We start from the raw sequence: 13,371 nt of genomic DNA, 5'->3' as shown, positions 1-13,371 counted from the left end.
GTAAAGCTTTACATAAACAGCACATTTCTGATATAATTAAGTATTGTAAAAGTAAACTGATGAAAGGGATCTTGTTTCATCAGGACAATGTTCCAGCACACAAGTCCTTCATGCCAGTGGCTGCTGTGCATGACTGTGGTTTGGAACTGGTTGATCACCCTCCCTATTCTCTTGAGTTAGCCCCATCTAACTATCATCTGTTTCCCATTATGAAAGAATACTTGGTTGGGAACCAGTATTGCAGTGATGACAACATCATATTTGCTGTTGATGACTTTTTTTTACCAATACGATGAAAGCTTCTCCACTAATGGGATCCAAGCACTACAGCACTGATGAAAAAAGTTATGGACCACAAGGACTATGTTGAAAAATAAACCTCATTTGGTCACATTCCATGAGAGTATCTTGATCAGCCTATGAACTTTTTAGCCAGCCCTCATAGTTTACTCCAAACATCTGAGATTTCTTGCCAATGAAATGAGGAATCTCAATGTGGAGATCATAAGGTTATTGATGTGTATTAACAACATCTCCACACTAAATACCACCATATTCTGGTTTGAAGCTTATTTTGATGGACAAAATGATTGTCAACTGCTAGGGAATATCTGGAAAGAAGTTTGATACGTGGTGACTTCAATGTTGAACAATTTTATGATAATATATGTACGAATATTTATATTTCTAGTGTTGCTGGTGCTTTTGTTCGAGTGGATATCAAACATAGCCATGCTTTATATATCCTCAACATAATTGTTGGATGGATTTATTTCATTGTGTGGACAGTTTCCTTTTACCCTCAAGCAATTCTAAACTACAAAAGGAAAAGGTATGTTATATTTTCTTTATTATTATTTTTTTTCGGTTTGTTTTATTGCGTTGGATTTATTATTGTTAATGATATTATTATTGTTATGGTATCAGAATTAGTTTTGCTGCTCTTCACATCCATGCATCATTAGATACCCCCACTCCTTATCCATCATTCATTACATCCTTCTCTCAACACTTGTTCTTCATACATAATATTCATACACATGTCACCCATTCCCCTGTCCTGCTCTTACATACATTCTTGCAACTTCTTCCTGCCCACACTCCTGATTCTTCTCTCCCTCATTCATTTCTGTTCATATCATAGCTTGAGGATCCACTCTGACTCTTCATCTCCACTCTTTTATCTCTTCCCTAATCACCCCCACTCTCCCTGCTAAAATGTAAGTAACTATATAAACAAAAAACCTGTTTTACTCTGGGCCCTTCTCCTGTTCTTTAACTTTGAGGGAGGCATCTTTATGTGAAATGATGAGGGATTAAAGAATGGGTGACTACACTTATGTTGGTGGCACAAAAATGCACCCAGTACACATTGTAACGGTTGACATTAGGAAGTGCATCCAGTAATAGAAACTATGCCAAAGTAGACAGTGGAGCACAATGCAGTCCTTGCACTCATTGGATCCTGTCAAACCATCCAACCCATGCCAGTATGGAAGATGATGTTAAGTGATTAGTAGTGCACTGTATTATTTAGGTATAGTATTTTCTTATATGGACAAGTTGAGTTATAGATTGTTAAGTGCCTTAGTTCTAAATACAATCGTTTTAGCTCTATCCAGTACTTAAACATTGGATATTTTTTTAAATTTTCATAAGGATCAAGTTATTTTTGATGCAGAAATAGTCAATGAAAATTTTATAATAAAGGAAATACACCATGATTTAGTCTGATCTGAGACCATGCTCAATACGTACTTCATGATGTGCTTTTTATAGATAAACATATTTTTTTATGGTAACCATCTCACTATGATAAGGAAGCATTCATTTTCTCTGTGGATTAGTAGAATCATTTGTGTTGAACAAAATGCCTTGTATATATTTTGGACCTTTACATTCAGAGTTCATATCCCACTGAGATCAACTTTGCCTTTTATCTCATCAGAGTCAGTAAAATAAAGTACCTATCAAGTACTCGACTTCTTCCCTCAAAATTGCTTGCCTTGTGATAAAACCAGAAATCATTATTATCATTACTAAAAGGTGGTGAGCTGGCAGAATCATTAGCAGTCAGCTAAAATTGCTAGTATGTCAGATAAAATGCCAGCAATATTTTTTCTGACATGTTATGTTCTGAGTTCAAATTTTGACAGGGTTGATTTCACCTTTTCTCTTTCTAGGATCAATGAAATATTGTACCAGTTGAGTACTGGGGATCGGTGGAATCAGCTTGGTGCCTCCTTGCAAAATTCCTGTCTTTGTGCCAAAATTAGAAAGAATCATTATTATTGCTGTAGGTGTTGTTGTTGTTAAGGAAAGTGTGGTAAACTGGCAGAATCATTAGCATGCTGGGGAAAATGCTTAATGCTATTTCATCTGTCTTCATGTTCTGAGTTCAAATTCCACGGGGGTCCACTTTGCCTTTCATCCTTTCAGGGTTGATAAAATAAGAGCCAGTTGAGTACTGGGATTGATGCAATTGATTTAAACCCCCACTTCCGAAACTGCTGACCTTGTGCCAAAATTTGAAATCATTATTATTGTTGTTGTTGTTAAGGCACTGTGGAAAACTGGCAGAATTGTTAGCACACTGGACAAAATGCTTAGCAGCATTTCATCTATCTTCATGTTTGAATTCAAATTGACTTTGTCTTTCATCTTTTTAGCATTGATAAAATAAGTACCAGTCTGGGCTTGAGGTAATTGACAAGCTCCCTCTCCCAAAATACTAAGTGGCATCCTGAGTTCAAAATCCACCAAGATTGATTTTACTGTTCATCTTTTCACAGTCTATGAAATAAGTACCCCTGTCTCCTTAAAAAACTACTGGCCCTGTACCAATATTATTATTATTATTATTATTATTATTATTATTATTATTATTATTGAGAAAGAACAGTACATGCCATGAAAGTGACACTGGGGTACAAATATACGAAGCCCAATATACCCATCTGATAAGGGTACACCAGGCACATGCATAACAATCATATGTGCAGGACATGGTGATCTCATATCAAGATAAATAGCACATAACCTTGCAGGTGGGGCCCAGTTAGAATTTTCTTCAAGTCGAATAGCCCATCCCATTCAAAAGGTCCCTGAATAATGATTGTTTAAGGATGTTGAACAAAACACCCATGTTTCCACAGGTGAATTATTCAAACCCCAAAGAATTCCTCTCAACACATGGCTATATTGCTCCCCCACTACTCCTGCTCATGATCAGAGATGTACATATTGTCAGCCACCAAGGGACATGCTCAACTGGTTAAGGTCAAGCAAATCTGTGATATTGAGCAGAATATTTGTTGTAGTCCATCTTTTAGACCAAGACAAAACATGTGCATGATGACACTTCCAATCAGTTAAGATCAGAAGCCATGAGAGCCACTGTAACAGAGAAACACTGGGGTCAATGTAACTGACTAGTCCCCACCCTCAAAATTTCAGGCCTTGTGCCTTTTGTAGAAAGGATTATTATTGTTGCTGTTGTTGTTATTATTATTATTTTGTTTCTACCAGTGTGGTTGGTTTGAATTTTGACTTTGCTGGCTACAACCTGATTGGTTTCCTGGCTTATGGTATGTTTAATGCTTTTCTCTACTGGGATCCTGCTATACAGGTAATGGGTTTTCTTTTTTTAACACAGAATCATTTGTGTGTGTGTGTGTGTGCATGCGCGTGTGTGTGGTGTGCATGCTATATTGATTATTTATCGTACAATTCATTGCTTACATGTAATTAATGATGGCAGTAAAGGTATTGGTGGTGGTGGTGGCAGTAATGATGATGATGGTAAGATGATGGTGATAGTGGTGGTAGTAATGGTTATGATGATGATGATAGCAAAAGCAGCAATGATGATGATGAAAGCAATGAAGATGATGGAGGTGTTGATGGTGGTGGTGGAGGTGGTGATGGTTATGAGGATGATGGTTGTGGTTTTGGCGGTGATGATAACGATGATGACAACAAATTGTGAAGAGATGTTTATTCTTTTTTTATTCACCTGTTTTTTGGGTGGATGTTTTCCAGGAGTGATTTGACATGAGAAGTGAAACAGTTGTAAACAACAATTAAAAATTATTTAGCAAGGTTTCTGTTGATTGAAAACTTACCCCACTCCACCCCTTCACCCTCCAACCATCCATACTTACACCCACCTCAAACTAGATCTTTTCTATGCAGTAATAATAATAATGACTGGCTGAATTACCTGGCGTTTCCCCTCTTACTGTTATTCTTATTGAGATTAGTAAACAATAAATATGAAGATATTTTTTTTTAGTCATAATTATTTCAAAATATCTGTGTTTTATTTTAAAGAATATCCAAATTGTAATGATAATAGAGTTTAGAACTGAAAATCTGTCAATCTTGAAGCACCTCATGGTAAACAATATTCATCGTGTAATTTTTTGTTGGTGTCCAAATTAATAAATTGTTGCTGCCTCCAACTTGTGAGTAACCAACATAAAGTTGGCCGTGAGAGAAACATGTAGTAGAGAGATGAAGTTCAACTACTTGAGTTGTTAATTGAAACATCAAAACTTAGTTTGATTAGAAACTGATGCCTCTTAAATTCAAATGGAACATCTGCAGGTATGAGAGGAAGTTTTGTAATAAAGACATTTTCTTCTTTGTGACTACCTATTATGATTGTTGCCTGTAGGACTTGGGGCTTCATGAAAGTAACAATTGAGTTCCATTACACAGGCAAGGTGGGTCAAGATTCCTAAGCAACATAATGAGAGCATCCAGCTTTAGTGTCAAGTTATCCAGTGCATTTAAATGTGTTCAGAAATTAAACAGCCTGATCTTGATCGACTGTTGTATGAATTGATGTTAACTTTTGAAGAAGTTCAGAATTGAGTTAATCAACCATTTCATTAGTTGGAGCCAGTAAAGCTCTTTCTAGTGTAATTGACTATGACACATACACTCACATACATATACTAAGACAGACACACACAAACATACATTTATGTTATGAACATGCAAACACACACCCACTCACAGACACATACACATTCATATACAAAATGTGTCATCATCATTGTAGTATAAAATGCCCTTTACTATGTCATACATAACGAGCACGCAAACATACACACAGTCACAGACACATACACACTCATACAAAATGTGTTGTCATGGTAGTGGTATAAAATGTCCCTTACTATCTCATATGTAAGGAAGGCACAAACACACACACACAGACACACACACTCCTATACAAAATGTGTTGTCAACGTCGTGGTATAAAATGTCCTTTATTATCCCGTATATAATGTATGTACAAAAACGCATACACACTCATGTACAAAATGTGATGTCATTGTCCTGGTATAAAATGTTCTTTACTATAGTTGACTATAGAAAGATTATCTCTAGATAATGTTATATTGTTTTAATCCAAATGAAAATAAGAATTATATGTTGACACTCACGGCGTCTAATACTATTATGCTGTAAAATTTGATTTGATTTGGTGGAACCAATTGAGAATGAATAGAAAACAGACAGACAAAGAATTTAATATAGAGAGAAATAGGAATGATGCTAGTTTTTTTTTTTTTTTGTTTTTTCTTTTTTGCTTTTACACAAAGCCAACTTTTGCAAGAGACTGGATGGAATGTAGCTGGTTCAACTGACTTTCAGTATGTTTGTTACGCTTTGCTTTTTTTATGGTGCACTGGAACTTTTTTTTATCACCCATGAAGGAAATAGAAATAGGCTTGTACTCTATCACCAATAATATTTCAGAAAGTAGATGGACAAAATTAATTGCTGTGAGCTATTTAGTCTCTTGCTCTACCATTTTACCCAGTTCATTGATCTACTTGTACTAATATTAAATAGCAGTACTCATGGAAATTATTCTATGGTTATTTTTAAAACTCTAAGATTGATGGAAGTTTGTTGAGAACTGTGAACTTTTGAAATTATATTTTGTTAGAAACATTTGATTCTTTAGCTGGTGTAAAAGTCCACCTAGGTGGTACTGAATGTACAATCTGAAGTGATATCTTTGAAAGCTTATAGTCTTTATTATACATTGTCACTTCTCCCACCTTGAGAGTTGTCTATTATTTTTTCACTTTATGTCTAGAAGCAAACAATCTTAACTATGAAATGAAATGAAAGACAGTCTGTCAATAATATTATTCTGCTACTGTACAACTGCATTGGTAATGCTTTAACAAATCCTGATATACTGCATTACGTTCTTATTTTCATATCAGCAAAAAATTCATATATGTAGACTGGAGCCCATGGTCTCAATGAGCAAAATATTGTAGCTGCCCCACTGAGATGTGGATTCTCAACAAAACACATCAGTAATAGAGACACAGGCATAGCCATATGGTTAAAAAGTGTACTTTATAACTATCTAGTTCTTGGTTCAGTCCCACTGTGTAGCACCTAATTCAAAAGTTTTCTATAGTTGATTAATACCTTGAGTGAAATTTGGTAGAGAGAAACAGTATGATAATACATTGTGTGTGTGTGTGTGCATGACCGTGGAGTAGGTGTTGGAGCAGTTGATTAAATTGACAACCAGCATTGTTTATTTTTTATCAACTCTGCAAAGATGAAAAACAGTCAGCCTGAATTTTTGCCTGACATCTTATCATCCCACTGCGTTATCACCACTACTACCATCATCATTTTAGTGTCCACTTTTACATGCTTCAATGGGTTGGATGGTGTTTATTGAAGAAGATTTATTACAGCCAAATACTCTTCCTTTTGCCTATCCATATTTGTTTGCAGGGAAGATAACATTTCCCCATAGACAGACATGTTTTCACAGATTTGAAATGAATGACACTGTATAACAGTGACACTCATTTTATAACTATCTTTCAACACAGCCACATTCACACATACAAACATATATGTTTATATATCTGTATCCATATATATATGCCCTCATATATTTATGTCCCCCTTGGTGTGCAGGCAGATCTTGGATGGTTGGGGTTCTTCATTATATAATGTGTGTGTCTGTGTATGTTATTGATAAGATCTAAAAGAAGATGCTTTTTTTTCATTCACTTTGTTGAATAGATCTTTAAGTAGGAGAAATTGATGTCATCAGGTGTTTTGACCCTGAACCATAACGTCCTTCCTTTCGTAGGTCAGCAGAGGTGGCCAAATCACTGCTCATCATTTCCTTCTGGCTTCCAACATAACTTCTCTCTCTTGCTCCTTAACCAGTAAGATATTCTGGTTAATGTTGATATTATTACCCCGAAAGGAAATCAAAGAAAAAATATGCAACGAGTGTAAAAAAAAGGTGTAGGAAACAAATATGAAAACAAAAATGCCCAGAAAGCAATGGGGGTGAGGAGAGGCCTTCAGAAAATTCACAAGATCCGATGTTTTTCCCTCGTAACTTTGAGGAAAATTGATATCTTTCTACTTCACACCCACGCAGGAAATGAATCTGAAAGCAAAAATGCGTAGAAAGCAACTGGGAGGGAGGCCAGAACTTGAGAAAATTCACAAGATTCATAAAATCCAAGTTTTTCCCTTGTAACTTTGAGGAAAATATAATCCTTTTGAAATCACAAATCAAGCTTTTTCTCAGGAACTTGGATGCTAAACATCCCTTTGAAGGGTTCAGGTCTTTACATCTGCTATATATATATGTATATATCTTTATATATATAAAACTGAGAATGTGTGTTTCCCTAAAACTTGAGAACTACACAACCAATTTCATTCAAATTTTACACATGCCTTACTTAGGGTCCATGTAGTTTCATGGGCAAAAAAAATGTTCATCTTCTTGCCTAGAGCGAGCCCATAGCAATATCATATCTTCTCCACTATTTCAGTATTACATGTTAAAAGTGAAACAAAAATATTTCTCTATTTTATGTCGGATGCTTTCACTTTAACAATAAAAATAATAATAACAATTGAATTATATGTAGTAAGTAATAATTAAAATCAAACTAACATAACAAAAGTAAAAATAGCAATTGGTATAAAATTGCATCAATGATTTGAACTTGAATAAGTGGTTTCACATGAATAGGAATAAATTAAAAATAAAATTAGCGTGCAGAAATGGAATAGTCCTACAATTCCAGTCTGTTATATATTTTCAGTATTGTTATCACTAGCGATATCAAGATATAACTTTGTATTTTGTATTTTATGTGTAGATGTATATATATAGATGTACATGTAATATGTACACATATATATACACATATATACATGCACTAGCACTATGACCCGGCAAAGACAGGTCATAATGCTAGTATATATATATATATATATATGTCTGTCTGTCTGTGTGATCCACCAAGGATCAGACCTCAGTCCCCTTTTATTCATCATAGTCCTCCAGGTAATAACAGAGGAATTCAAAACAGGTTACCCCCGGGAGCTCCTCTATGTTGATGACCTGGTCCTCATAGCAGAATCACTACCAGAACTAGAGAAGAAATTTTGGGTGTGGAAGCAAGGTTTAGAATCAAAAGGCCTTAGAGTCAATGTAGCAAAGACCAAAGTTCTAGTAAGTTGGAAGGCAAACTCATCACTCACCCTCTCAGGTAGGTGGCTCTACTCGATCTGTAGAAAAGGTGTAGGTAGAAACTCCATAAGATGTACCCAGTGTAAGCTATGGACACATAAGAGGTGCAGCAACATCAAAGGAAGATTAACTGGGAAGATAGCTTTTGTATGCGGCAGATGTACAGGGCAATAAACACCATTGATACTCAGAAAACAGATTCCATTACACTCCTGGGGGAGAAACTAGAGGTAGTTGATAGTTTCTGCTACCTAGGTGACCAAGTTAGTAGCAGGGGTGGATGCTCAGAGTGTTACCACAAGAATAAGAATAGCCTGGGCAAAGTTTAGAAAGCTTCTCCCCCTACTGGCGACAAAGGGTCTCTTGCTCAGAGTGAAAGGTAGATTGTACGATGCATGTGTGCGAACTGCCATGTTTCATGGTAGTGAAACATGTGCTATGACTGCAGAGGACATGCATAGGCTTGAAAGAAATGAAGCTAGCATGATCCGCTGGATGTGTAATGTCAGTGTACACACATGACAGAGTGCAAGCATCCTGAGAGAAATGTTGGGCATAAGAAGCATTGGATGCAGCATGCGAGAGGAACGTTTGCATTGATATGGTCATGTACTGTGGATGGATGAGGGGAGCTGTGTGAAGAAGTGCCATTCCCAAACAGTTGAAGGAATCCGGGGTAGAGGTAGACCCAGGAAGACATGGGATGAGGTGGTGAAGCATGACCTTCGAACATTGGACCTCACAGAGGCAATGATGAAAGACTGAGACCTCTGGAGATATGCTGTGACTGCGAAGACACAGCAAATAAAGTGAGTTCATGGCTGTATCCTACGCCAGTTTCACATAACTAGCCCCAGCCCATTCAAAAGTACCTTGGATCAGGAGACCTTTTGAATCAAGTACATCAACATCAAGATGAAAATCAAATGGAAATTGTAGTTGTGATACCTGTGCCGGTGGCACGTAAAAAGCACCATCCGAATGTGGCCAATGCCAGCGCCACCTTAAGTGGCTTCCGTTCCAGTGGCACGTAAAAAGCACCAACCTATTGTGGCCGTTGCTATCCTCCTCTGGCCCCTGTGCCAGTGGCATGTAAAAAGCACCCACTACACTCACAGAGTGGTTGGCGTTAGGAAGGGCATCCAGCTGTAGAAACACTGCCAGATCAGACTGGAGCCTGGTGCAGCCTCCTGGCTTCCCAGACCCCAGTCGTACTGTCTAATCCATGGAAAACAACGATGACGATGACGACAATGATGATGATGATGTATAACCTAAAAACACTTTAAAACAACAATACTAATTAGTTAGAAAAATTTTAAATACAACTGACTACTTCCTTTAATAACCACATAGTTCTGACTGTCTACTTATTATCCACTACTACTATTAATAACCTTCACAGAAATTCAAATAATATAACCAACTCTGAAATCTATGTGACTATAAAGTATGTAGAATCAATTCAAAAGAAAAGTATTCTATAAATAACCACTCCCCAACTGACCAAGGAAATTTGCCAACTTCGACAAACACTGTTACTCCTGAATTTTACCCAAACAATCAGTTGAGAAAAACAGCTCATTGATGAAAGAAAGGTCAGTTTCTCTGACTTCAATAATTACATTTTCAGTTAATGTAATTACAATTTCACCTATAAAATTTCCTTTAATGCAGCCCTATTTGATTAGAGTGAATTCATTGCAGTCTTCAGCTATAAAAAAAAAATTCACTTCTGTGCAAAAGACAGGAAATGTTCCTTAAAAAACCCTAGTTACAAGCCCCATCAAAAGAAATAAGTAATTATTTTATTACAGTTACTTAACTAGTACAGCATAGAAGACACATATTAGCCATTCAGAAACTCACAAAAACTGTTAACTTCACTCAGTCATTTATTATTTGTTAAAATTTCCATTGCACTATCTGTAAGCTGTTCACTGATATAGTTCCACTGCATTGAGTTATGTCAGTGCCCAGGTTGCAGACAGTATGATGAAAATTTTGACACCAAATATAATAAATAGTTAAATGAATTTAACAGATTTTGTATGTTTTTGAATGACTGCAATGTGTCTTCTATGCTACAGTTGTTTTAGTTTCAGTACACAGTTTCAGATCATGCCACTTACCAGACAAGTACATCTCCATCAGTAGAGATGTCTGAAAGAATAGAGTACCAGGTTTACAGTATTTAATTTCAGTGTCATGGGCTGCAGTGTTAAAGGTATGAATACCATTAGAAGATAAATCAAGCAAAGTATTTAATAGATGAATGATGCATTTGATTTTTTTAAGGCAATTTATATATTTTTTCCATTTCAGAAACTGTATTTTCATGATAATCCTTATGGTATTCTCCCAGTTCAACTCAATGATGTAGTCTTTACTATACATGCAACATTGATCTCCTTGTTCACTATTGGTCAAATTTATGTATATGAGGTAAGTTTAAAGTGGTTCATATTTTTGAAAAATAGTGTAAAAATTTATTAAATAACTATATGCAACAATAATTAACAACATACTCAATAAGCTATTTCATACAAACTGGGATAGACTGTTTTAAGGTGTGAGTCACATAGGATGTAGAGATGACAAGGATGAGCCAAATACCACATGTTCAGGAATTCAAACCTCGTTATTTCATCTATTGTTTTTTATGTTCTTGGACATGACTTAAACTGTTTTCCCTCAATTTTCCTGGTTGATTATATGTTCTGATCTTACTTCATATCTAAGGATATAGATATATATGTGTGTGTGTGTATGAGGGGGTACCCAAATGTAGCTAGAAACATTTTCTGTGGGACAAGCCCATTGTAGTTCAGGCTTCTGCCACTAGAAGCCACTTGATGCAACCATCAGGCATCAGTCTGCCGACTAGCAGCATCTAGTCTAGTCATATTACTACATGGTGCGTCTTTGTTTGTCAATTTTCGGATTATGGCTGCTGTTGCTTAGTGAGTGGGGTTGACTCTGTGCACAGCCTTTCTTCACTTTAAAAAAATCTTCTTGCCCAGGCATTGCATGATAACAATATTGATTGATTGATTGATCAAATTGATTAATAATTCATGATTGTTGATGGCACTATGAGTCTCAACTGAATGGCTGGCTGTAGCCTTAAAAAGCAAAAAATCAATGATGTACCAAAACAGTATAAAAATAAATGGCAGTAAGGACTCTGGAACCACATCAGTTGAAAAAGTCTGACCCAGCAGGGGCTCCAGAGCATCACAGTCTGAACCAGGCCGTCATCATGCTACTGTGATAGAACCAAATAAAATATTGAATATTGGCTGTTGGAATGTACGGACACTGCTTGACCGCAAGTCCTCTGAATGTCCTGAAAGAAGGACTGCGCTTGTTGCGAAGGAGCTTCAACGCTATGATCTTGACATCGTTGCTTTATCTGAGACGCGATTACCTGGAGATGGTCATCTTACAGAATCTTGTGGAAAATATGCATTCTTTTGGAAAAGGAGGAATGAAGAGTTTAGAGAGGCGGGAGTGGCATTTGCTGTTAAGACTACTCTTGTGGACAAGTTGGAAGAATTCCCAGTTGGAATTAACGAGCATCTTATGTCCATGAGAATTCCTTTGGTTAAAGGAAATTATGTGACCTTGGTGAGTGTGTATGCTCCAACTATGTGCTATACTGATGATGAAAAAATTTCTTTCTACCATGCTTTGAAGGGCATTATAAGAAATATCCCTCGGGCAGACAAAGTAATCGTACTGGGTGACTTTAATGCTAGAGTGGGTAGGGATTTTAATACATGGACTGTAATTGGAAAGCATGGGGTGGGAAAGTGTAATAGAAATGGTATGCTTTTGCTGCAGATGTGTGAGGAGCTGCGTCTGTTTGTTACCAATACCATATTTCAACAAAAGAATAAGTTTAAGACTACATGGATGCACCCTGCATCTAAGGAATGGCATATTCTGGATTACATCCTTGTTAGAGTGAGTGACAGACAAGATGTGCAGTGTGTTCGTGTTCTACGTGGAGCTGAGTGTTGGACTGACCACCGCCTAGTACGTGCAAAAGTGAAATTAGTCACAAAACATAAAATCCGGGCTGCAGGTATTACCCTGCCTAAAAGACTGAATGTTGATCGTCTTAGGTGTAATAGTGTGAAGAGAACTTTACAAGAGGAAATGAATGCTGCAGATATTGGGGAGGATTGACTGACCCTTAAAAAGTCAGTTTATGATATAGGCAAGAAAGTTCTGGGATTGGTTTAAAGAAAATGATGAACATATAGATGATTTAGTGGCTGGTAAAAGACGTATTTTGTCACGCTATTTGTCAGAAAAGCCACAGGAAAGGGAAGTATTGCATAGGGAATCAAGGACGTAAAATCACGTGTGAGGCAAAGGCTCTCTCAGATGAGGGATACGTGGTGGAGTAAGAAGGCTGATGAAATACAGGCAGCATTGGATTCCAATAACACAAAGCTGTTGTATGGTCTCTTGCGAGAAGTTTACGGACTGACATCTTCCTTGATGACACCACTTCGAAGCAGGGATGGTAAAGAACTTCTTCGTGATTCACAAGGAATTCTGCGAAGGTGGCAAGAACACTTTGATGAACTTTTGAATCAGCAGTCTGTAGTTAGTGAGGATGTTCTCAATCTCATCCCTGGATTACCTGTGAAGGCAGCACTCGCAGAACCACCAAAGTTGGAAGAAGTTGCAATGGCTGTCTCAAGGATGAATGATGGGAAATCTCCGGGTATGGATGGCATACATGTAGAGTTGTTACAGCGTGGTGGTGAGGAACTTCTGCAGCAACTTCACTCTTT

General features: G+C 36.9%; 1 protein-coding gene across 2 annotated transcripts in view; it reads left to right on the top strand.

Annotated features, from left to right (window-relative positions):
- The window catches only part of LOC115214247 (cystinosin homolog), a 97,063-nt gene that overhangs the window by 68,252 nt on the left and 15,440 nt on the right, over positions 1-13,371 (top strand). For both annotated transcript variants that reach the window (XM_029783380.2, XM_036504893.1), the window contains 3 exons: positions 692-832; positions 3,529-3,628; positions 10,886-11,005. In XM_029783380.2, the coding sequence (XP_029639240.1) occupies positions 692-832; positions 3,529-3,628; positions 10,886-11,005 (361 nt within the window). The remainder of the gene's footprint in view (positions 1-691; positions 833-3,528; positions 3,629-10,885; positions 11,006-13,371) is intronic.

This window comes from Octopus sinensis, linkage group LG7 (genome assembly GCF_006345805.1).
Source record: "Octopus sinensis linkage group LG7, ASM634580v1, whole genome shotgun sequence".
NCBI classification, from domain to species: domain Eukaryota; kingdom Metazoa; phylum Mollusca; class Cephalopoda; order Octopoda; family Octopodidae; genus Octopus; species Octopus sinensis.
This window is presented reverse-complemented; position numbering and strand designations above follow the sequence as displayed.